General features: G+C 40.0%; 1 protein-coding gene across 10 annotated transcripts in view; it reads right to left on the bottom strand.

Moving 5' to 3' along the window:
• Window positions 1-15,351: 15,351 nt before the first annotated feature.
• The window catches only part of LOC129722415 (protein prickle-like), a 209,595-nt gene continuing 199,072 nt past the window's right edge, over window positions 15,352-25,874 (bottom strand). For all 10 annotated transcript variants that reach the window (XM_055675837.1, XM_055675838.1, XM_055675839.1 and 7 more), the window contains 5 exons: window positions 18,484-18,612; window positions 18,209-18,412; window positions 18,041-18,138; window positions 16,954-17,966; window positions 15,352-16,272 (listed from right to left, as the gene is read on the bottom strand). In XM_055675837.1, the coding sequence (XP_055531812.1) occupies window positions 15,725-16,272; window positions 16,954-17,966; window positions 18,041-18,138; window positions 18,209-18,412; window positions 18,484-18,612 (1,992 nt within the window). In that variant the 3' untranslated portion in view covers window positions 15,352-15,724. The remainder of the gene's footprint in view (window positions 16,273-16,953; window positions 17,967-18,040; window positions 18,139-18,208; window positions 18,413-18,483; window positions 18,613-25,874) is intronic.

The raw sequence follows: 25,874 nt of genomic DNA, 5'->3' as shown, positions 1-25,874 counted from the left end.
GGGGATACATGCCTCGTGAAAAAAACATGTTAATTCAGAAATCCGCTTGATGAACCGCTCTAATTCAAAAATTCGCGTAAAAACCACGTTAATTTGAAAATCTGCATGAATAACCTTTCAGAGAAAATCCGCGTGAAAATAAGCTGACCTTTTTATATGTTAATCCAGATAAATTTCCAAACGCAAGTTTGCAAAGTTGCTTGGTTTAATAAGACCTACACACCCACGATTGAATTCTGCTAGAGTGCTGCAAGCTCAAAGAACATTAGTATATCCAACAGGGAAAAAACCGCCAAAATCAACCCCTCAAAAACGCGTCAAAAACGGACATCGTGCGGCACTTTGTGAATGCCAAGTATGCCGGTTCTGGCATCTTCAACATCTTGACACTATTGGCCAACGATCAGAGCATCGAAAGAAAGCCCGGTTCCGGACGACCAACGACCCTGAGCGACAAGAAGCTTCAAAGGATGCTGAAAAGGAAGACCGAGGGAAAAGTGGCTAAATCGCTGCGTGCACTTGGCCGAGAGGTTGGTGCATGCTATAAAACAGTGAAAAAGCATCTGGAGAACATGGACATACATACAGGAAGCGGCAGTCCCGTCCACTGGTCTCGGAGCTGCAGGCAATGACGCAGCGACAGCGGTTGAATAAGATGGTCAAGTCGATTTTCCCGGTGAATCGTGACGCGGCAGTGGTATTGGACGACTAGACCTATCTCACCCTGGATGGCAACGACTAGCAGGACTCTTCGTATTTTACCTCCCCCACGAAGGAAGTGAGCACCGAGGTAAAGTTTATTTCACAGACCAAGTTCCCCAAGAAAGTGCGGCTTTGGCTGACAATCAGTGAGAAAGGGATGTCAAAGTTGCTCTTCTTTCGCTCCGGGCTGGCCGTGAACGGGGAAATTTATAGTACGAAGTGCCTGACAGAAGTTGCGTCGTTCATCAAGAAATACCATAAGCGCGAAGACACGGTGTTCTGGCCAGATTTGACGTCGGCCAACTACTCGAAGCGATCGTTGGAGGAGATGGAGCGGCTGAATATCGATGTGGTACCGAAGTCGGCGAATCCGCCCAATGTCCCCCACCTGCTTCCCATCGAGAATTTCTGAACAAACTTGAAGCGCAAGATCTATTCCAACAATTTTGTCGCAAAAAACGGAGGAGGAATTAATAAAAAATAACGAAGAAAGAGCTTAAAAACACGGCTACACGCATGTTTTCGTCCGCCATGGCGAATGTTCCGGTTAACTGCCGGAAGGCTGCACGCAAGGACGTAATATTTTTTTGTAAGGAAGCTAACATGATAACCTTCCATGGGAAATTTATCCAACTCAATTATCTGTCATAGTTTTTTTTTCATCACCATCTGAAACAGTTTTTTTATCACCATCTGAAAAAAATTTTTTTACCCAAACGTTAGCTGTCAAATTATCGATACTTATCGATAATATCGATAAAAACGCCGGAATTATCGATTGTTATCGATGTCTGTTTTGGGCGATATTTCCCATCACTAGACAGCATACTTCGATGAACCGGCAGCTGATTATCGTTTTCGAACATAGGAGCACAGTAGCGACAACTGTTTTTCATTTTAACAAACAAAACATGTGTTCATCGAAATAATGATGATTAATTCGAACATTTTTGGAAGATGCTTGGAAGTTTAATATGTTTTCGACTTTGTGAAGTAGTGCAAAAATTGAGAATTCAAATATCCGAAAGTTAATTTGGCACTATAAGGCGACTGCAAAATGTTTTTCAATATTTCAGTTCACTACAGATTAATTCTGTGCACTTCGTATCAAACTGTTATAATGAATATCAAATAAAAGCAGATTTTTCAAGAATGTAGTTTGGATATGATTTCGTGCGTGCTTCCTGCCATTCTTTAAACTTTGATGGACGTTTTATTGCACGCAATACCACGGAGAAAAAAGAAAACAACATTACGATTGACGAATTTCCGGTTTATAGCTTCCAGAGATGAGTGATAAACATGGCCAAAGCAGGAATCCCCGTCAGCACCAAACACTTACAAGTTTGCGTTGCTCAATATAATATACAACACCAATTGATAACCAATTTAAGAAGTGTCCCTGGCAAGAAGTGAGTGAGCAGTTACAAAAATTTTAACCAAACGTCGTTCGCAGAGTTACCAGCGTGTTATCTAGAAGAGATCTGTTGCGAAGGTTTCGAATGAGCAACGGATCATAAAATGGTTTTATCAAGTGCAGGATTACTTTGTTAGCGAAAACCTAGGAACACCCCGATTGAAGCCAAAATCGCCTTCTAAAGACCAGAAAAGGCCAAAAATGAAAATGGTTTCAAATTAAGCTTAGAATGACCGAAATCGCATTCTAAAGGCCAGAAAAGGCCAAAAACGAAAATGATCCCGAATTAGGCTCAGAATGGCCGAAATCGCAATTAAAAGACCAGAAAAGGCCAAAAAAATTAATGATCCCAAATTAAGCTCAGAATGGCCGAAATCGCCTTCTAAAGGCCAGAAAAGGCCAAAAAAGAAAATGATCCCAAATCAAGCTCAGAATGGCCGAAATAGCCTTCTAAAGGCCAGAAAAAGCCAAAAAAAAATAAGGATCCCAAATTAAGCTCAGAATGGCCGAAATCACCTTCTAAAGACCAGAAAAGGCCAGCAAAGAAAATGATCCCAAATTAAGCTCAGAATTAGAAATCGCCTTCCAAAGGCCAAAAAAGAAAATGATCCCTAATTAAGCTCAGAATGGCCGAAATCACCTTCTAAAGACCAGAAAAGGCCAAAAAAGAAAATGATCCCAAGTTAAGCTCAGAATGGCCAAAATCGCCTTCTAAAGATCAGAAAAGGCCAAAAACGAAAATGATCCCTAATTAAGCTCAGAATGGCCGAAATCACCTTCTAAAGACCAGAAAAGGCCAAAAAAGAAAATGATCCCAAATTAAGCTCAGAATGGCCGAAATCACCTTCTAAAGGCCAGAAAAGGCCAAAAAAGAAAATGATCCCAAATTAAGCTCAGAATGGCCGAAATCGCTTTCTAAAGGCCAGAAAAGGCCAAAAAAAAAAACATGATCCCAAATTAAGCTCAGAATGGCCGAAATCGCCTTCTAAAGGCCAGAAAAAGCCAAAAAAGAAAATGATCCCAAATTAAGCTCAGAATGGCCGAAATCTCCTTCTAAAGACCAGAAAAGAAAATGATCCCATATTAAGCTCAGAATGGCCGAAATCGCCTTCTAAAGGCCAGAAAAGGCCAAAAAAGAAAATGATCCCAAAATAAGCTCAGAATGGCCGAAATCGCTTTCTAAAGGCCAGAAAGGCCAAAAAAGAAAAAGATCCCTAATTAAGCTCAGAATGGCCGAAATCGCCTTCTAAAGGCCAGAAAAGGCCAAAAAAGAAAATGATCCCAAATTAAGCTCAGAATGGCCGAAATCGCCTTCTAAAGGCCAGAAAGGCCAAAAAATAAAAAGATCCCTAATTAAGCTCAGAATGGCCGAAATCGCCTTCTAAAGGCCAGAAAAGGCCAAAAAAGAAAATGATCCCAAATTAAGCTCAGAATGGCCGAAATCGCTTTCTAAAGGCCAGAAAGGCCAAAAAAGAAAATGATCCCTAATTAAGCTCAGAATGGCCGAAATCGCCTTCTAAAGGCCAGAAAAGGCCAAAAAAGGCCAAAAAAGAAAATGATCCCAAATTAAGCTCAGAATGGCCGAAATCGCCTTCTAAAGGCCAGAAAGGCCAAAAAATAAAAAGATCCCTAATTAAGCTCAGAATGGCCGAAATCGCCTTCTAAAGTCCAGAAAAGGCCAAAAAAGAAAATGATCCCAAATTAAGCTCAGAATGGCCGAAATCGCCTTCTAAAGGCCAGAAAAAGCCAAAAAAGAAAATGATCCCAAATTAAGCTCAGAATGGCCGAAATCGCCTTCTAAAGGCCAGAAAAGGCCAAAAAAGATAATGATCCCAAATTAAGCTTTTTTTTAATTAAGCTCAGAATGGCCGAAACCGCCTTCTGAAGGCCAGAAAAGGCCAAAAAAGAAAATGATCCCAAATTAAGCTCAGAATGGCCGAAATCGCCTTCTTAAGGCCAGAAAAGGCCAATAAAGATAATGATCCCAAATTAAGCTTTTTTTAATTAAGCTCAGAATGGCCGAAACCGCCTTCTAAAGGCCAGAAAAGGCCAAAAAAGAAAATGATCCCAAATTAAGCTCAGAATGGCCGAAATCGCCTCCTAAAGGCCAGAAAAGGCCAAAAAAGAAAATGATCCCAAATTAAGCTCAGAATGGCCGAAATCGCCTTCTAAAGGCCAGAAAAGGCCAAAAAAGAAAATGATCCCTAATTAAGCTCAGAATGGCCGAAATCGCCTTCTAAAGGCCAGAAAAGGCCAAAAACGAAAATGATCCCTAATTAAGCTCAGAATGGCCGAAATCGCCTTCTAAAGGCCAGAAAAGGCCAAAAAAGAAAATGATCCCAAATTAAGCTCAGAATGGCCGAGATCGCCTCCTAAAGGCCAGAAAAAGCCAAAAAAGAAAATGATCCCAAATTAAGCTCAGAATGGCCGAAATCGCCTTCTAAAGGCCAGAAAAGGCCAAAAAAGAAAATGATCCCAAATTAAGCTCAGAATGGCCGAGATCGCCTTCTAAAGGCCAGAAAAGGCCAAAAAAGAAAATGATCCCAAATTAAGCTCAGAATGGCCGAAATCGCTTTCTAAAGGCCAGAAAAGGCCAAAAAAGAAAATGATCCCAAATTAAGCTCAGAATGGCCGAAATAGCCTTCTGAAGGCCAAAAAAGAAAATGATCTCAAATTAAGCTCAGAATGGCCGAAATCGCCTTCTAAAGGCCAAAAAATAAAATGATCCCAAATTAAGTTTTTTTGTTAATTAAGCTCAGAATGGCCGAAATCGCCTTCTAAAGGCCAGAAAAGGCCAAAAAAGAAAATGATCCCTAATTAAGCTCAGAATGGCCGAAATCGCCTTCTAAAGGCCAGAAAAGGCCAAAAAAGAAAATGATCCCAAATTAAGCTCAGAATGGCCGAAATCTCCTTCTAAAGGCCAGAAAAGGCCAAAAAAGAAAATGATCCCTAATTAAGCTCAGAATGGCCGAAATCGCCTCCTAAAGGCCAGAAAAGGCCAAAAACGAAAATGATCCCTAATTAAGCTCAGAATGGCCGAAATCGCCTTCTAAAGGCCAGAAAAGGCCAAAAAAGAAAATGATCCCAAATTAAGCTCAGAATGGCCGAAATCGCCTTCTAAAGGCCAGAAAAGGCCAAAAAAGAAAATGATCCCAAATTAAGCTCAGAATGGCCGAAATCGCCTCCTAAAGGCCAGAAAAGGCCAAAAAAGAAAATGATCCCAAATTAAGCTCAGAATGGCCGAAATCGCCTTCTAGAGGCCAGAAAAGGCCAAAAAAGAAAATGATCCCAAATTAAGCTCAGAATGGCCGAAATCGCCTTCTGAAGGCCAGAAAAAGCCAAAAAAGAAAATGATCCCAAATTAAGCTCAGAATGGCCGAAATCGCCTTCTAAAGGCCAAAAAAGAAAATGATCCCAAATTAAGTTTTTTTGTTAATTAAGCTCAGAATGGCCGAAATCGCCTTCTAAAGGCCAGAAAAGGCCAAAAAAAAAAATGATCCCAAATTAAGCTCAGAATGGCCGAAATCTCCTTCTAAAGGCCAGAAAAGGCCAAAAAAGAAAATGATCCCTAATTAAGCTCAGAATGGCCGAAATCGCCTCCTAAAGGCCAGAAAAGGCCAAAAACGAAAATGATCCCAAATTAAGCTCAGAATGGCCGAAATCGCCTTCTGAAGGCCAAAAAAGAAAATGATCTCAAATTAAGCTCAGAATGGCCGAAATCGCCTTCTAAAGGCCAAAAAATAAAATGATCCCAAATTAAGTTTTTTTGTTAATTAAGCTCAGAATGGCCGAGATCGCCTTCTAAAGGCCAGAAAAGGCCAAAAAAGAAAATGATCCCTAATTAAGCTCAGAATGGCCGAAATCGCCTTCTAAAGGCCAGAAAAGGCCAAAAAAGAAAATGATCCCAAATTAAGCTCAGAATGGCCGAAATCTCCTTCTAAAGGCCAGAAAAGGCCAAAAAAGAAAATGATCCCTAATTAAGCTCAGAATGGCCGAAATCGCCTCCTAAAGGCCAGAAAAGGTTAAAAAAGAAAATGATCCCAAATTAAGCTCAGAATGGCCGAAATCGCCTTCTAAAGGCCAGAAAAGGCCAAAAAAGAACATGATCCCAAATTAAGCTCAGAATGGCCGAGATCGCCTCCTAAAGGCCAGAAAAGGCCAAAAAAGAAAATGATCCCAAATTAAGCTCAGAATGGCCGAAATCGCCTTCTAGAGGCCAGAAAAGGCCAAAAAAGAAAATGATCCCAAATTAAGCTCAGAATGGCCGAAATCGCCTTCTGGAGGCCAGAAAAAGCCAAAAAAGAAAATGATCCCAAATTAAGCTCAGAATGGCCGAAATCGCCTTCTAGAGGCCAGAAAAGGCCAGAAAAGAATATGATCCCAAATTATGCTCAGAATGGCCGAAATCGCCTTCTAAAGGCAAAAAAGAAAATGATCCCTAATTAAGCTCAGAATGGCCGAAATCGCCTTCTGAAGGCCAAAAAATAAAATGATCCCAAATTAAGTTTTTTTTTGATTAAGCTCAGAATGGCCGAAATTGCCTTCTAAAGGCCAGAAAAGGCCAAAAAAGAAAATGATCCCAAATTAAGCTCAGAATGGCCGAAATCGCCTTCTAGAGGCCAGAAAAGGCCAAAAAAGAAAATGATCCCAAATTAAGCTCAGAATGGCCGAAATCGCCTTCTAGAGGCCAGAAAAGGCCAGAAAAGAATATGATCCCAAATTATGCTCAGAATGGCCGAAATCGCCTTCTAAAGGCCAAAAAAGAAAATGATCCCTAATTAAGCTCAGAATGGCCGAAATCGCCTTCTGAAGGCCAAAAAATAAAATGATCCCAAATTAAGTTTTTTTTTGATTAAGCTCAGAATGGCCGAAATTGCCTTCTAAAGGCCAGAAAAGGCCAAAAAAGAAAATGATCCCAAATTAAGCTCAGAATGGCCGAGATCGCCTCCTAAAGGCCAGAAAAGGCCAAAAAAGAAAATGATCCCAAATTAAGCTCAGAATGGCCGAAATCGCCTTCTAGAGGCCAGAAAAGGCCAGAAAAGAATATGATCCCAAATTATGCTCAGAATGGCCGAAATCGCCTTCTAAAGGCCAAAAAAGAAAATGATCCCTAATTAAGCTCAGAATGGCCGAAATCGCCTTCTGAAGGCCAAAAAATAAAATGATCCCAAATTAAGTTTTTTTTTGATTAAGCTCAGAATGGCCGAAATTGCCTTCTAAAGGCCAGAAAAGGCCAAAAAAGAAAATGATCCCAAATTAAGCTCAGAATGGCCGAAATCGCTTTCTAAAGGCCAGAAAAGGCCAAAAAAGAAAATGATCCCAAATTAAGCTCAGAATGGCCGAAATCGCCTTCTAAAGGCCAGAAAAAGCCAAAAAAGAAAATGATCCCAAATTAAGCTCAGAATGGCCGAAATCGCCTTCTAGAGGCCAGAAAAGGCCAAAAAAGAATATGATCCCAAATTAAGCTCAGAATGGCCGAAATCGCCTTCTAAAGGCCAAAAAAGAAAATGATCCCTAATTAAGCTCAGAATGGCCGAAATCGCCTTCTAAAGGCCAGAAAAGGCCAATAAAGATAATGATCCCAAATTAAGCTCAGAATGGCCGAAATCGCTTTCTAAAGGCCAGAAAAGGCCAAAAAAGAACATGATCCCAAATTAAGCTCAGAATGACCGAAATCGCTTTCTAAAGGCCAGAAAAGGCCAAAAAAGAAAATGATCCCAAATTAAGCTCAGAATGGCCGAAATCGCCTTCTAGAGGCCAGAAAAGGCCAAAAAAGAACATGATCCCAAATTAAGCTCAGAATGGCCGAAATCGCTTTCTAAAGGCCAGAAAAGGCCAAAAAAGAACATGATCCCAAATTAAGCTCAGAATGGCCGAAATCGCTTTCTAAAGGCCAGAAAAGGCCAAAAAAGAAAATGATCCCAAATTAAGCTCAGAATGGCCGAAATCGCTTTCTAAAGGCCAGAAAAGGCCAAAAAAGAAAATGATCCCTAATTAAGCTCAGAATGGCCGAAATCGCCTTCTAAAGGCCAGAAAAGGCCAATAAAGATAATGATCCCAAATTAAGCTTTTTTTTTAATTAAGCTCAGAATGGCCGAAACCGCCTTCTAAAGGCCAGAAAAGGCCGAAAAAGAAAATGATCCCAAATTAAGCTCAGAATGGCCGAAATCGCCTTCTAAAGGCCAAAAAAGAAAATGATCCCAAATTAAGCTCAGAATGGCCGAAATCGCCTTCTAAAGGCCAGGAAAGGCCAAAAAAGAAAATGATCCCAAATTAAGCTCAGAATAGCCGAAATCGCCTTCTAAAGGCCAGAAAAGGCCAAAAAAGAAAATGATCCCTAATTAAGCTCAGAATGGCCGAAATCGCCTTCTAAAGGCCAGAAAGGCCAAAAAAGAAAATGATCCCAAATTAAGCTCAGAATGGCCGAAATCGCCTTCTAAAGGCCAGAAAAGGCAAAAAAAATGATCCCACATTAAGCTCAGAATGACCGAAATCACCTTCTAAAGACCAGAAAAGGCCAAAAGAGAAAATAGTCCCAAATCAAGCTCAGGATGGCCGAAATAGTCTTCTAAAGGCCAGAAAAGGCCAAAAAAGAAAATGATCCCAAATTAAGCTCAGAATGGCCGAAATCGCTTTCTAAAAGGCAGAAAAGACCACAAAAAGAAAATGATCCCAAATTAAGCTCAGAATGGCCGAAATCGCCTTCTAAAGGCCAGAAAAGGCCAAAAACGAAAATGATCCCTAATTAAGCTCAGAATGGCCGAAATCGCCTTCTAAAGGCCAGAAAAGGCCAAAAAAGAAAATGATCCCAAATTAAGCTCAGAATGGCCGAGATCGCCTCCTAAAGGCCAGAAAAGGCCAAAAAAGAAAATGATCCCAAATTAAGCTCAGAATGGCCGAAATCGCTTTCTAAAGGCCAGAAAAGGCCAAAAAAGAAAATGATCCCAAATTAAGCTCAGAATGGCCGAAATAGCCTTCTGAAGGCCAAAAAAGAAAATGATCCCAAATTAAGTTTTTTTGTTAATTAAGCTCAGAATGGCCGAAATCGCCTTCTAAAGGCCAAAAAATAAAATGATCCCAAATTAAGTTTTTTTGTTAATTAAGCTCAGAATAGCCGAAATCGCCTTCTAAAGGCCAGAAAAGGCCAGAAAAGAAAATGATCCCTAATTAAGCTCAGAATGGCCGAAATCGCCTTCTAAAGGCCAGAAAGGCCAAAAAAGAAAATGATCCCAAATTAAGCTCAGAATGGCCGAAATCGCCTTCTAAAGGCCAGAAAAGGCAAAAAAAATGATCCCACATTAAGCTCAGAATGACCGAAATCACCTTCTAAAGACCAGAAAAGGCCAAAAGAGAAAATAGTCCCAAATCAAGCTCAGGATGGCCGAAATAGTCTTCTAAAGGCCAGAAAAGGCCAAAAAAGAAAATGATCCCAAATTAAGCTCAGAATGGCCGAAATCGCTTTCTAAAAGGCAGAAAAGACCACAAAAAGAAAATGATCCCAAATTAAGCTCAGAATGGCCGAAATCGCCTTCTAAAGGCCAGAAAAGGCCAAAAACGAAAATGATCCCTAATTAAGCTCAGAATGGCCGAAATCGCCTTCTAAAGGCCAGAAAAGGCCAAAAAAGAAAATGATCCCAAATTAAGCTCAGAATGGCCGAGATTGCCTCCTAAAGGCCAGAAAAGGCCAAAAAAGAAAATGATCCCAAATTAAGCTCAGAATGGCCGAAATCGCTTTCTAAAGGCCAGAAAAGGCCAAAAAAGAAAATGATCCCAAATTAAGCTCAGAATGGCCGAAATAGCCTTCTGAAGGCCAAAAAAGAAAATGATCCCAAATTAAGTTTTTTTGTTAATTAAGCTCAGAATGGCCGAAATCGCCTTCTAAAGGCCAAAAAATAAAATGATCCCAAATTAAGTTTTTTTGTTAATTAAGCTCAGAATGGCCGAAATCGCCTTCTAAAGGCCAGAAAAGGCCAAAAAAGAAAATGATCCCTAATTAAGCTCAGAATGGCCGAAATCGCCTTCTAAAGGCCAGAAAAGGCCAAAAAAGAAAATGATCCCAAATTAAGCTCAGAATGGCCGAAATCTCCTTCTAAAGGCCAGAAAAGGCCAAAAAAGAAAATGATCCCTAATTAAGCTCAGAATGGCCGAAATCGCCTCCTAAAGGCCAGAAAAGGCCAAAAACGAAAATGATCCCTAATTAAGCTCAAAATGGCCGAAATCGCCTTCTAAAGGCCAGAAAAGGCCAAAAAAGAAAATGATCCCAAATTAAGCTCAGAATGGCCGAAATCGCCTTCTAAAGGCCAGAAAAGGCCAAAAAAGAAAATGATCCCAAATTAAGCTCAGAATGGCCGAGATCGCCTCCTAAAGGCCAGAAAAGGCCAAAAAAGAAAATGATCCCAAATTAAGCTCAGAATGGCCGAAATCGCCTTCTAGAGGCCAGAAAAGGCCAAAAAAGAAAATGATCCCAAATTAAGCTCAGAATGGCCGAAATCGCCTTCTGAAGGCCAGAAAAAGCCAAAAAAGAAAATGATCCCAAATTAAGCTCAGAATGGCCGAAATCGCCTTCTAAAGGCCAAAAAAGAAAATGATCCCAAATTAAGTTTTTTTGTTAATTAAGCTCAGAATGGCCGAAATCGCCTTCTAAAGGCCAGAAAAGGCCAAAAAAAAAAATGATCCCAAATTAAGCCCAGAATGGCCGAAATCTCCTTCTAAAGGCCAGAAAAGGCCAAAAAAGAAAATGATCCCTAATTAAGCTCAGAATGGCCGAAATCGCCTCCTAAAGGCCAGAAAAGGCCAAAAACGAAAATGATCCCTAATTAAGCTCAGAATGGCCGAGATCGCCTCCTAAAGGCCAGAAAAGGCCAAAAAAGAAAATGATCCCAAATTAAGCTCAGAATGGCCGAAATCGCCTTCTAAAGGCCAGAAAAGGCCAAAAAAGAAAATGATCCCAAATTAAGCTCAGAATGGCCGAGATCGCCTCCTAAAGGCCAGAAAAGGCCAAAAAAGAAAATGATCCCAAATTAAGCTCAGAATGGCCGAAATCGCTTTCTAAAGGCCAGAAAAGGCCAAAAAAGAAAATGATCCCAAATTAAGCTCAGAATGGCCGAAATCGCCTTCTGAAGGCCAAAAAAGAAAATGATCTCAAATTAAGCTCAGAATGGCCGAAATCGCCTTCTAAAGGCCAAAAAATAAAATGATCCCAAATTAAGTTTTTTTGTTAATTAAGCTCAGAATGGCCGAAATCGCCTTCTAAAGGCCAGAAAAGGCCAAAAAAGAAAATGATCCCTAATTAAGCTCAGAATGGCCGAAATCGCCTTCTAAAGGCCAGAAAAGGCCAAAAAAGAAAATGATCCCAAATTAAGCTCAGAATGGCCGAAATCGCTTTCTAAAGGCCAGAAAAGGCCAAAAAAGAAAATGATCCCAAATTAAGCTCAGAATGGCCGAAATCGCCTTCTGAAGGCCAAAAAAGAAAATGATCTCAAATTAAGCTCAGAATGGCCGAAATCGCCTTCTAAAGGCCAAAAAATAAAATGATCCCAAATTAAGTTTTTTTGTTAATTAAGCTCAGAATGGCCGAAATCTCCTTCTAAAGGCCAGAAAAGGCCAAAAAAGAAAATGATCCCTAATTAAGCTCAGAATGGCCGAAATCGCCTTCTAAAGGCCAGAAAAGGCCAAAAACGAAAATGATCCCTAATTAAGCTCAGAATGGCCGAAATCGCCTCCTAAAGGCCAGAAAAGGCCAAAAAAGAAAATGATCCCAAATTAAGCTCAGAATGGCCGAAATCGCCTTCTAAAGGCCAGAAAAGGCCAAAAAAGAAAATGATCCCAAATTAAGCTCAGAATGGCCGAGATCGCCTTCTAAAGGCCAGAAAAGGCCAAAAAAGAAAATGATCCCAAATTAAGCTCAGAATGGCCGAAATCGCCTTCTAGAGGCCAGAAAAGGCCAAAAAAGAAAATGATCCCAAATTAAGCTCAGAATGGCCGAAATCGCCTTCTGAAGGCCAGAAAAAGCCAAAAAAGAAAATGATCCCAAATTAAGCTCAGAATGGCCGAAATCGCCTTCTAGAGGCCAGTAAAGAATATGATCCCAAATTATGCTCAGAATGGCCGAAATCGCCTTCTAAAGGCCAAAAAAGAAAATGATCCCTAATTAAGCTCAGAATGGCCGAAATCGCCTTCTAAAGGCCAGAAAAGGCCAAAAAAGATAATGATCCCAAATTAAGCTCAGAATGGCCGAAATAGCCTTCCGAAGGCCAAAAAAGAAAATGATCCCAAATTAAGCTCAGAATGGCCGAAATCGCCTTCTGAAGGCCAAAAAATAAAATGATCCCAAATTAAGTTTTTTTTTGATTAAGCTCAGAATGGCCGAAATCGCCTTCTAAAGGCCAGAAAAGGCCAAAAAAGAAAATGATCCCAAATTAAGCTCAGAATGGCCGAAATCGCCTTCTAGAGGCCAGAAAAGGCCAAAAAAGATAATGATCCCAAATTAAGCTCAGAATGGCCGAAATCGCTTTCTAAAGGCCAGAATAGGCCAAAAAAGAAAATGATCCCAAATTAAGCTCAGAATGGCCGAAATCGCCTTCTAAAGGCCAGAAAAAGCCAAAAAAGAAAATGATCCCAAATTAAGCTCAGAATGGCCGAAATCGCCTTCTATAGGCCAGAAAAGGCCAAAAAAGAATATGATCCCAAATTAAGCTCAGAATGGCCGAAATCGCCTTCTAAAGGCCAAAAAAGAAAATGATCCCTAATTAAGCTCAGAATGGCCGAAATCGCCTTCTAAAGGCCAGAAAAGGCCAATAAAGATAATGATCCCAAATTAAGCTCAGAATGGCCGAAATCGCTTTCTAAAGGCCAGAAAAGGCCAAAAAAGAACATGATCCCAAATTAAGCTCAGAATGACCGAAATCGCTTTCTAAAGGCCAGAAAAGGCCAAAAAAGAAAATGATCCCAAATTAAGCTCAGAATGGCCGAAATCGCCTTCTAGAGGCCAGAAAAGGCCAAAAAAGAACATGATCCCAAATTAAGCTCAGAATGGCCGAAATCGCCTTCTAAAGGCCAGAAAAGGCCAAAAAAGAACATGATCCCAAATTAAGCTCAGAATGGCCGAAATCGCTTTCTAAAGGCCAGAAAAGGCCAAAAAAGAACATGATCCCAAATTAAGCTCAGAATGGCCGAAATCGCTTTCTAAAGGCCAGAAAAGGCCAAAAAAGAAAATGATCCCAAATTAAGCTCAGAATGGCCGAAATCGCTTTCTAAAGGCCAGAAAAGGCCAAAAAAGAAAATGATCCCTAATTAAGCTCAGAATGGCCGAAATCGCCTTCTAAAGGCCAGAAAAGGCCAATAAAGATAATGATCCCAAATTAAGCTTTTTTTTTTAATTAAGCTCAGAATGGCCGAAACCGCCTTCTAAAGGCCAGAAAAGGCCGAAAAAGAAAATGATCCCAAATTAAGCTCAGAATGGCCGAAATCGCCTTCTAAAGGCCAAAAAAGAAAATGATCCCAAATTAAGCTCAGAATGGCCGAAATCGCCTTCTAAAGGCCAGGAAAGGCCAAAAAAGAAAATGATCCCAAATTAAGCTCAGAATAGCCGAAATCGCCTTCTAAAGGCCAGAAAAGGCCAAAAAAGAAAATGATCCCTAATTAAGCTCAGAATGGCCGAAATCGCCTTCTAAAGGCCAGAAAGGCCAAAAAAGAAAATGATCCCAAATTAAGCTCAGAATGGCCGAAATCGCCTTCTAAAGGCCAGAAAAGGCAAAAAAAATGATCCCACATTAAGCTCAGAATGACCGAAATCACCTTCTAAAGACCAGAAAAGGCCAAAAGAGAAAATAGTCCCAAATCAAGCTCAGGATGGCCGAAATAGTCTTCTAAAGGCCAGAAAAGGCCAAAAAAGAAAATGATCCCAAATTAAGCTCAGAATGGCCGAAATCGCTTTCTAAAAGGCAGAAAAGACCACAAAAAGAAAATGATCCCAAATTAAGCTCAGAATGGCCGAAATCGCCTTCTAAAGGCCAGAAAAAGCCAAAAAAGAAAATGATCCCAAAGTTACTGTTATCACTCAGAACTTAACGGCTCATGTATTTTGAACGCTATCTTTCGCGAACGTTGGTGTGTTGTCAAAATGAGGCAAATTTTCATTGGATGCATCTACTACTGATGCTGCTCACTACCGCACAAAGACAGCATTTTATTAAAGGAAGTGCCGCTGCATCGACTGACCTTGCTACTATCGATGATGATACTCGCTGCAACTGATATAGTCGCTGTCTAGAAATAATATGAGCAATTTCGACTAAAACAGGCCATATATAGACCAAACAGTACATTCCGAATTACTAGGTCTACAATTTTGTCGACCGTGCTTGGGTAAGCAATCACATAACGACCAATCAGAGGTCGAATTTTGCGTTTCGATAATGCTTGACGATTTTCAATTGTACAATAGCTCGAATAAAAAAATTACAATATTCTACATTTGGGAAGATTCTTAGAAGATTTTCCAATCGATTGCTTTATTAGCGTTTGGAATTGGACACATTTTTAACTTTTTCCGGTTTTAGATTTTAATTTTACATCTCTATGTAACTGAGCTTCCTGAGAGACGTAGTTCTACGTTAAAAATCTATCAAAAAATTTTTCACTTAAAACAAAAATTTACATGAAAAAACTCTTTGATATTTTATAGGGAGCTGAGAGTTCGGCGTGTGATGGAAATCAAGCATTTCACAAAAATGCGTAGATATCATGGCGATTTTAAATTTAGTAGGACTAAAGCAATTATTGTTGCATACCAACTCTTCTGTTAACCGGTAATTGAATAAAATCTACGTGGTGTACGGCCTTCGGTCCCGAACGGTATACATACTCAAGAAGAAAATGAGAAAAAACGATGCAAGTTTTTTTTTGATTCACGTGCAGATTGCGCTGCTTTACATGCAGAAAAGATTGTGCTGCTCGACACTTGATAAAAATTCGAGCACGGCCGACAATTGTATGCTACGCGGGCTGCCTTGCGAGAGTCTTGTAGAATGTTGCATGCAAGTGCCTTCGGCTTGATTTGGTCATTTTCATTCATTCATTCATTCTCATTCATTTAGAAAGTTGGTCCTTAGATTTATCAGTTGATTGTCATGCTTTCGAGAATATTGAGCATGATTTGCAAAAATTAAATCTGATTAATCAACCAAATTATGCTTCTTCAACCTAGGCCTAACAACTAAAACATCCCATCCTTTCATTCAACTTTTCAGTAAAAATTTTATTCCTATCAAACTGCTATGTATAAAAATTCTTATACACTTACGATATGAGCATTTAATACATTTCCGCTTTGTATTGGTAGCTGAACGGTATGTCTAGAATACGAAAAAAATCTCACAAAATCTCTCGAGTATTGGCTTCCTGCGATAAAATATACTATCCTCCGTAATCTAGAATTTGAACCCAGAATAATGAAAATACATTCAAAACCACTTTGCTTAGGCAAACAAAAACTTGTTCATATACATATTAATTTTTTTTCCAACTCTACTTCTCACGTGAAATGCGCTTTGATACAATACAAAGTTTCGTTGGTGACCTTACCTGGGCGTTACCATTCGACTCTCACGATATGATACAGTTTTTATTGTCTTTCTCGTAGGGATGGCTGTGCTGCAGCTGTTTCCGCTTCCGGGCACAGGCAAGCGAGTTGTTTGGCATGTAGTGAATCCGCGTTCCACCGTACGGCCGCCGCATCGGCAGCTCGTACACGTCGTCATCGGCACTGGACGAACTGGACGAACAGGTCGAGCAGACGCTGCGACTGTCCGAATCGTTACCATCCGTCTCCCGGTGGTGATGATCCAGATCGGTCACCATTTCGGCCGACCGACCCCGTCGTCGTCCCGGTGATCGACGATTGCTGGAGGACGATTGCGTTTGCTCCCGGTGGTCCCCTCGATGATGCTGGTAGGAACCTCCTCCCGAATGGTGGTCCGTCCGATGACCGTGCTGGTGGTGATGGTGGTGGCTGCTACCACTGCTGCGGTCGGATTTGCGTTTCGACTTGGACGACGAACGTGACCGGGAACCCCCGGAACGGCTGCAGTAGCCCTTCGAGCGGGGCAGTGAGTCCTGGAAGTCGCCCTCGAAGCGGACTTCTTTCTTAATAACTGGAAGAGTAAGGGAGATTGTGAGAGACTATTAGTTTCATTGAGATTTTATTGTGTGTTTTTCAAACTGTGAGACTCTTTTTTATAGTTTAATTTTGTCAACAAATTGGTTTTCGATCGATCGATTAGCAGTAAAAGTTTAATGACATTCATTATGATGAAGGAAAAAAATGTTTAGAGCATGGCTAACGAATCTTCAATGAATGAATAATTGCGCTTACGATCAAAACCTCAAAGAAAAAAAACGGACTTACGAAAAAACAAAATGAAAAAAAAAAAGATAGCCAAAACATTCCGGAAAACTCTGAATAACTATCTCGGATTTGCTTAGATATCAGAGCTGATTTTTTCCATACATGAAGTAATAAATTTAAATTTTAATAACATTTCCAACAAAATGAGGTAACAAGATATGGATAATAAAGCGGGCAATTCTCAAACGAAAATCCGACTCATTACTATTAAAAACAACTAACCAAGGAATAATAAATCCTAACATCGAATTGATTGAAACTAGGTTGTAAATGTCGAAACAGTAAATGCATACTACTGTCTGTTTACGTCGAGTATCGTATTTTCCCAACAGATAGGATAGGAGTAAAACTTATTTGATTGTTATTGCCAGCAATTGCAGTAATATTGTGTTCTAATTAGATGCAATAAAATCGAACTACAACTCACCTATTGGCGGCGGGGTCGGCAGTTCCACGATTGAGTGGGATGCATCGGAGGCATTCTGGATGCCATCGTCCGGATCTATTGCACTTGATTTGTCCAACGGGCTAATGTCGTCGTAGGCTGGCTGCGGGTGGTGGTAGGAGAGCTGGGTTTGTTGCTGCAGCTGTTGAGTTAACTCCGGCATTGAGGAAGTGAGCGATGGATTGGTTTTTGCTATGCTGGGTGCGATCGACAGCTGACCGTGATGATCGGCTTGCCAGTTGTCCAGGCTTAGGCTAAGATCGGTCAGATCCAGCGGCTGTCGGCTTCGGTCTTTGTTCAGGAGGCGGGTAAGCTCGGGTGAACATTGTGGGATCCTCCGGTGGCTGGAGTTGAGCGGAGGTAAAGACTCATGCTGGTGCGTTTGGTTGTGATGGTCCACGAGGTCACTTGGTTCGGAGTAGGGAATCGTCCGGCAGGAGACGGGCGAGGTAGCACCACTTCCGGTGTAAGTTTGTACGTCGTTATCTGCTGAAATGGAGAAATGCGTCTCATTCAGTTCGGTTGCTGGAACCGAGCTGGAAACGTTGGTGGATAATTCCGTGTGCGAGTATTTGGCGGGACTGGAGTTGGGGGTGCTTCTTTCGATGATCGGGCTTTGCAGCGGCTCGGGTGACTTTGGCAAATGCGGTGGTGGCTGTTCGCAGCCATCGTCCAGCGGTCGATGACTGCCCCTCAGGCGACTGCGCGTGGGCAGAACAGTGGGAACCGAGCCGTCCGAGGGCGTGGGTGGCTCGCCTTTACTGCATGCTATGGAGCAATAAATCTCCCCTCTACGAGGTAAAAACGGCCGTCCGAGTAGCGAACATCGGCAGGTACTACAGGCAAAGCAATTGTCCGTTGCGTGCCAATGCTGACCATCGTGGCTCATTTGGCCCTGATCAACACCGATTGGCTCGCTGCAGAAATCACAGTATTCGGCAAACATGGCGTCGAAGCAGTGCAGGCAGTAGGGCTTCCCATCGCGCATAATGTACCTGGAAAATGAACGATCCATTAGTAGCTCGTTATGGCCAGCATGACTCGTAGAGAAGGTAGTAAAAACTCTTACCGTTGACCGCCGAGTTGTTTGTCACACTCGAAGCAGGCAAAGTGCTTAATATGCCACGCTCGTCCCTCCGCCTCGGTGCATTCATCAGCGAGAATGATCTACAAGTTCAAAACCAAACATTTTCTGAACTAGTCGTATCTATAAATGGAAAACCTAAACTCTTCTCACCTCATCGCACGCCGAACAGCGGGGCTTCAGTGTTTCCGCGTGGTGTCTCCCGCAATACAGACGAGTTTCCCGGTGGAAATAGATTAAATCGACCAGCAGTTCCTTGCAGACGGAGCACACGAAGCAGGCCGGATGCCAGCAGGTGTCCGGATCGAACCGAGACGCGTACACTCCCATGTCACCGGAGGAAATACACTCGCCGCACTGTGAATGGATAGGAAACAAGAAAGGTAAACACATGTTGATGTGACAAAAACAAGCTAGCTAACACTTACGCCATCGCAAATCTGGTTCGTCGTGAGCTGCTTCACGGTCCCCCGGCCGAGGGCCTCCCGCTTCCGTTGGGCCGAGAAAAGCTTCAGCTCCTTGCGCTCTTCATCGGTCAGTGAATGGCAGTATCGCACCTGCAGAGAAATCGTTTCAACAGCGAACGCAGAGAAACAACAACAGAAAAATAACAAAAACCGATCAGAAAATATTTACTTCTGTACGCGTTGTTTGTTTGTTTGCATTTCGCTGCGCGATGGAACGGATATTTTCCCCCAGCATCAGCAGCCGCATCAAGCATTGCTTAACGGGAGCCCCCCCCCATTGCCACTTGAGTCGCCTCGAGTAGCAACGGAGTGGAGCGGATAATTTATTATTATTATTATTTTTTCTCCTAACCGTTTCTTCACCTTTCTTGCTGGTCTGCAAGTGGCGACATTGACCACACACCGTAACGTGAAATGCAATTTTTGCCCATTTCAGCTGCAGTGAAAAGGCGTCGAAAATTGTCGACAAGTGAAAAACAAGCAAGGGTTTCGTTTCTGAAACCACGTGGTCTTATACTAGTTCCTTTTTAAGTAAAAAATTCTGAATAACATTAGGGGCCATCCACATACCACGTGGACAGCTTGGGGGGGAGGTGGGGGTTGGGTAATGTCCACGGTCCCCACAAAAAAAAAAAAAGAATTTATATGGGTATTTGCAGAGGGGATTCACTGCTGTCAAATTTTATATATGTGTGTGTTATCGCAGATCAACTCTGGTCCATGACGTTTGTTGGTCCATGATGTTTGTAACTATGAACAATAATGGGGGAAAAATGTGAATAGCTAAACAACATTCATGAAAGTTTTCCGAGGTTTCTCGAGTTTCGATGAAAAACATTCCAATTCTATAATATTTCACATCGATCAATTTCATGACCAAAAGGAACAAAAACCAAAACAAACACCATGTTGCCGAATATGTTGGTTACACGATTTTTGACAGATAGATCCCCCCTGGGTATTTATCCACGGGGGGGGGGGGGGGTCAAAATCGTTAAAAATCTGTCCACGTGGTATGTGGATGGCCCCTTACACATCACATAAATTTTTTTCTATTTCTAATTTCGGTTGCTCTTGGCGTATTATGTGCAATATCATTTAAATTTGCGTGAAATATTATAAGAAATTTTTTTTCATAAGTGATAAAAACAATTCACTGTATTACTCTTTTCACACATACTTGATGTTCAAAACAAGTAAAAAATTTGATATTTAAAAACCATTTTTATTCCAAGCTACTCAATCAGTACTTGAAATCTATGCATCTAATCAAGCATTTTTTACAGTTTTTTGAGACAACATAATTCAATTTTTCGCATAATTTCGTAGAGATATGTGCAATCCAATAATTTTCTAAAAATTAAAGCGAAGATTTAAACAAGTTGACAAAACACTTTTTATCAAACTTCTAGTAATAACTTCTGTTTTTCGTTATCCAGACTAGGTGGTGAAAGATTTAGGGGAATCAACATTTTATGATATTTATTAGGCCGTTGCCAATTTTAATTTTATTTTATTTTTGCTCGTTGGCTAACCTTCATATCTTTGGACATAAAAACAATTCAAAATTCGTATCAGACTTATTAAAAATTCATATATTTCAGTGTGCAAAAATTTGCTGACAATAATGCATGAAATATATAGTTGGCATCTTTTCAATAAAATTACCCGCAACTTTCTCCCAGATGGCCTCGATGCTGGCCTAACAAGTCAGTCGTCGTCAGTGCTGATAACAGTTATTTTCCCCAGCAAAATTCTTCGAAAATTACATTCAATTTTCACTTCCAACGATCGCAGCACTCTTTCATATACACTAGATTTTCGTCCTAGTAACGTGTTGTTATACTCAGATGAAATAGATCGCGCGCATCGTTCACGGTTACGGAATAAAATTTGACGACAAATCCAACCAAATGATCTTCACTTCAAAGCGAAAAAGAAAAACAAACAGTCCACTCAACCAAAATGAACCTAACCGAGATACTTTTTCACTGACACTGACCGATGCCTTGACAATCTTCGTTAACTGATAAACTGATTTTGTTGTCTTGCTTTCATCGCATGAAATATAATGAGGTGTTTTGACAGTTCACTTTCATGCAAAAAGCGGGAAGGGAGAACTCTGAAAGGATTGTAAAATAATAACGTTTATGGATGCTTTTTTTTCACTTTCACGCAAGAGTGTCAACAAATATCAACCCTGGTCGTCGTAGGTTCGAGTCTCGGCTTCGGGAGAGACTGTTAGTGTCAGTAGGATCGTAGCGCTAGCCCTGCAATTGTCCTGTACCCTAAACTAGAGATCCTCAGAGGGAGAGATAAGCGATGAAAAAACCGCTGATTTGGCAACAAGGTTTCACATATCAGAGGTGCCAGATCTTTTCTCAAAGCGCAATGTTGACTAACTTTTTTATTCGGCTCGTATAATTGATGGTGTCGGTGGAAGTCCTGGGGATTAATAAAGTGCATCACAAAAACCGTGAAGGTGTTAAATTTTATGTTTATGTTTAATTTTATGTACTTTCATCATTATTCTGTAGACTATACAAAGGGTTTGTGAACCACCAGTTAAAAATCACTGTGATGAAGCAGCTTTGGAGCATTCTCAATCCATTGTTTAACAATAGAACATGAAAAACGTGTAAAAATAAATATATTCCTTATTGACCCATATTGCAATACCTTTCAATGTGTTACCTTTCTTGTTCGTTTGGCTCGAATTTTGACATGTTCGTTTGGCTCACAACACTCTCTTCGCATATCTCTCCCTCTGAGTATTGCTACCCTAAACAGTCGGCTGCGAAGTCTGTGTATAAATAAGAAGAAGGTCAAGCTCCGAATCGGAATGTAGCACCAAGGTTTTGCTTTTACCCGCAACTTTGTCGTTTAATTATCTACAAGAACAAAGTCTTAATCACAGCTGATCACATTTTCAACTTTGCAGTTTCAAAGTATTTCAGTTTTCTAAAACGAATTTTGTAAAATTTCATTGATTAACATTTTTCACACCACTTATTTCCCGAAAATTTCACCCATGAACGGTTTATTGATCGTCACAAGTTTTACCTCAGTCAGATGTTATTTTCAACATTATCGTACTGAAAAATTTTACCGACACACAGCTTCATAACTTCATAGATTTGTTACATTTGCTTAAACTCCTCTTGAAGGATAAATCAAGCATGTGATTTTTTTTTAAATTGAAAATGGCCTTAGTGGCCATTATGAATTTCAACATGATGGCTTCCGGTATCTGGTAAAGAACCAAAGATTACCAAATATCATCGAATATGAGTATTTCTAGAATCGGAATGATACCCAGAGACCGAAAATCAACTCCAGACGCCATTTTGAAATTAAGGACAGTGATTCCCGGTTCTCATATTCAATGGTTTTCCGTCATTTGCAGTTTTCTTCCAGAAACCGGAAGTCATCATTTTTGAACGAAAAAAAGTCTTCTGTAGTTTAACTGATTTTGTCATCACAGTTAGAGTTCAGGTTAAATTTTTTCTGCCGACTCTTGGGTTACTATGATTGATGCTGCATGGGTTGTTACGTTAGTGCGTGTAAAGATAAATCCATGTAAAATCGACATTTTTTGTGCATTTTTTACCAATGCAAACGTGAACGCTTAAAGCACAGACTAACAGACATAACACGTCGAACAAATTTTCAATAAAATCATCGTTTGGATGATTCCAGTACTTTACGTTAGTAACACTAGCACCATCTGCTGGCGTGCTCGCGCTGCGTCATGAATTTCGACGTCAGCGCCAGAGTTACTGCATGTGTCAAATGAGGAACTACAAAATATGTATGAGATTGCATGAGAGCGCCCCAGACGGTGTTTTCGCGTGATGACTGTTATGCGATTGGAAATTTGAAATGATCGTTTTTTGTTGCGGTGGAGCTAGGTTCCAGTGTTACGTCTGTTAGTCTGCACGCAAAAGTTGAATGTTGCGAAACCAGTACAAAATTGTGCGTTTTCTGCGCAAAAGTTGATGTAATTTGGAACCAGTACAATGATTGCGTGTTGGGCATAACGCTATTACTGCTCTAGCGTTTTTTTCAATGTATTTGGCAGCTCCTAACTACTACAGTTTCAACTGGTATCAAGCAGCATTGCAAAGCGAGCGAGAAGCAAAACCTTTCTCCTCCTTTCTGCTTGAGAACGAGACATATGCTACGCTTCTCAAGTCTTTTGCACACACGCGTTCGAGATACTCTTTCTTCTTCATGCATTCCCCGCAGCAAGCACGCACCCCCAGTATGAGTGACACTAACAACACTAGTATCAAGTATGTACAGCACGGGTATCTTGCTCATTTCGTAAAGCGACGAGACACGAGACCTTGCGCGTCGCAATACAACCGAAAGAGAAGCGAAAGAGCAACCAGCGAATTGTATATGACGTTTCTAGTCTTGTCGCACCCGCACGTACATGGGAATTCTACGAGCGAGAGAGAAATTTCTCTCGTCGCTTGAGAAAAAAGCTGCACAGGATGAGAAATAAAAATTATTTTCAATTTACAAGTGTTGCCATAAAAAATCAGCAACGCTTTTGTGGCTTTGTGGAATGGAGGGTTTTCGGTGAAGCTACGTTGATTACAAAATGTTGTGAACAGAATTTTATTTCGTTATTTTTTGCAAATCAGTCAATGGTACTTTCAAATGATCAAATCCATCGAGATAAATGGATCGAGCATTATAGCTATATAAATCTAGTGAGTTCACAAGTTGTTGTTCGCTGCTTGCACTGCTCCATGAGTAGCAGTCACTAATACACTCGATGTGAGTAATAAAGTGTCGATATATGATACATATTCTGATTTCAAACTGTGTCAATGTATTCGCAGTACAACTGTTGCGTTATCCTTTTCACACATTTATTGTGCGATTTTAGTGCAAAATTTGTGCGAATCGGGAAGACACAATGCTTATACAAGACTTGAACTTTTGCGTGTGTGCTTAAAGTTTTGTCCCCTCGAAAAAAGTTTCCATCCCGAATTTAAACTTAAGCGGACTTCTGATGAGACTTCAATTACTGTAGTTAATCTCTCACTTATTAACCAATAAAACAAAATTCACAAAAGTTGCTCCTGAATTTTCGAAATCAAAATTTTGTTTGATAGCAAATTGCTTAGAAATGCATGGAATCTGCAGTTTTATAAACTCTCGCTCAACGATATTTATTAAAAGTGGTTGCTCGCACATACGCGCGGCAATTTTAAGTTTCGAAAATAGAAAACATACCGGTTTTTTGGTTTTGTCTGATAATTCCGTGTGGGTAAGTACCCACAGGAATATTTTCCGAGTGGGTACTACTACCCATACTACCCACATCAACCGCCAGCCCTGGTATCGATCTACTAGATTAGTTGAGAGAATTCGTTATCGATATTGTTTTTGGCACAAAATTAAAATACAAATGAAAATGAAAATCATCAAGTTTCTATTATTTATTTGAAAAAAAAAAACACTATTTTCAGTAAAAAAATTAATAAAAATTTGTCCATCTTTTTTTATTTTATTTTACTTAAAGAGCTCAAACTGTAAAAAAAATAAAAATAACAGTTTTTCAAGCATTCCTGTGCCAAGTCGAAAGTGTTTAAATGGCCATTTATTTTTTCACTTTCGTCGCCCAGTGTCATGAAATGACACATATATGTATTCGTAATTTTTTTTTGAAAATTGAATTCTTTGTTAAGAAAACCTCTATTTAAATGTTGTTGATTTTTTCTTTCTGCTAATAGAAAATTTCTGCTTATTATGTATGTACATTTTCCCATTCAATTTTCAAGTACGATTTTTTCAACAGTAACTGGCCCTTTTTTATTAATGAGAAATGAGCGACTTATCAGCAAAGTTTTATTCGGATAGAAGACAGTCGCATAAATTTGTTATACTTTTGGTCTAGAAATACTCTTACACATTTGTTAAACATCGCAAAAGATAAGTTTTTCAAGTTTAAGCTACTGATACCTTTTTCTTTTATTTTATGCCGAGAGAATTAATTTTTTGTACTGTGTATTTGATGCAACATTAAATTTTTGTACAGTTGTATAGCTGGTTGGTTCGAAGTCACTATTCTACGAAATTATCGCAACTTTTGATTAGGTTTGAAACTTGGATAACAAGTATGTCTCAACTGTGATGAATCTTTTGTATCAATATCTAATCAATCTTTTATTTGTGTTTTGGGCGACAAAAACAATACAAAAAAAAACAAAGGTTTTACCACAGACTAACAGACGTAACACTGGAACAAAGCTCCATCGCCACAAAAAACGTTCATTTCAAATCTTCAATCGAATAACAGTCATCGCGCGAAAACTTCGTCTGGGGCGCTGTCATGCAATCTCATACATATTTTGTAGTTCCCCATTTGACACATGCAGTAACGCTGACGCTGATGTCAAAATACATGACGCAGCGCGAACACGACAGCAGATGGTGCTAGTGTTACTAACGTAAAGTACTGGAATCATCAATACGAGGATTTTATTGAAAATTTGTTCGACGTGTTATGTCTGTTAGTCTGTGGTTTTACTGTTTTTGGTAGAGTACACTAAAGTCTTTTTTACGCAGGAGATACGTAGCGCGTAAAAAACGCAAAATTCCAAAATTCACGTGAAATCATTCGCTAAAGACACTTCTGCTGAATAGGGGAACTGCTCCATTATTCATCTCATTAAGCCGGTATTCACGAAGAATGCACAGATTAAACACCAAATTTTAACGAAATCATTGAACAAATAAGCTAAATATGCTTACGTACTCTAATGGAATAGTTTAGCATTGTATATTTACTAAAATTAGCTAAATTTATCATGAATTTTGTAAAACAAACCATTTTTCACAACGCTTCCATATCCATCTCAAAACTTGAATCACTGCTCAATTATTCATCTCACAATGCTCCTATATTCATCTCACTGTTAATCATGAATGAATCACATTATCATGAATGAACGTAGCCGCAGACCGTCGTAGTAGGTTGCCTAGATATCCGCTGCAGTTGTTTACGTGAAAAAGTGGTAACCTAGGTAACCACTACAGTGCTGTAGATTCATGTCAATTATGTCAGAATAATTTAACATTTTCAGTATGATTTTTTCGTATTAACAGAAACTGAGTTGCCAACTCTTGATTTTCTTCAACGCAGTGAAAACAGATGAAAATACATACAGTTGAAATTTGAGAATGCAGAAAATCATCTCATATATTTCTGCTAATTCAAGCTTGTTTTAGGAAATTTGAAGTGAACATTTCAAAGATTAAAGTATTCTTAGTGCAGTGAGTGATTTTGTTTAGTGATTAAAATGAAAAGTGGTCCGCTAGTGATGAAAAAAACT

The sequence above is a fragment of the Wyeomyia smithii genome, chromosome 2 (assembly GCF_029784165.1).
Source record: "Wyeomyia smithii strain HCP4-BCI-WySm-NY-G18 chromosome 2, ASM2978416v1, whole genome shotgun sequence".
Taxonomy (NCBI): domain Eukaryota; kingdom Metazoa; phylum Arthropoda; class Insecta; order Diptera; family Culicidae; genus Wyeomyia; species Wyeomyia smithii.
This window is presented reverse-complemented; position numbering and strand designations above follow the sequence as displayed.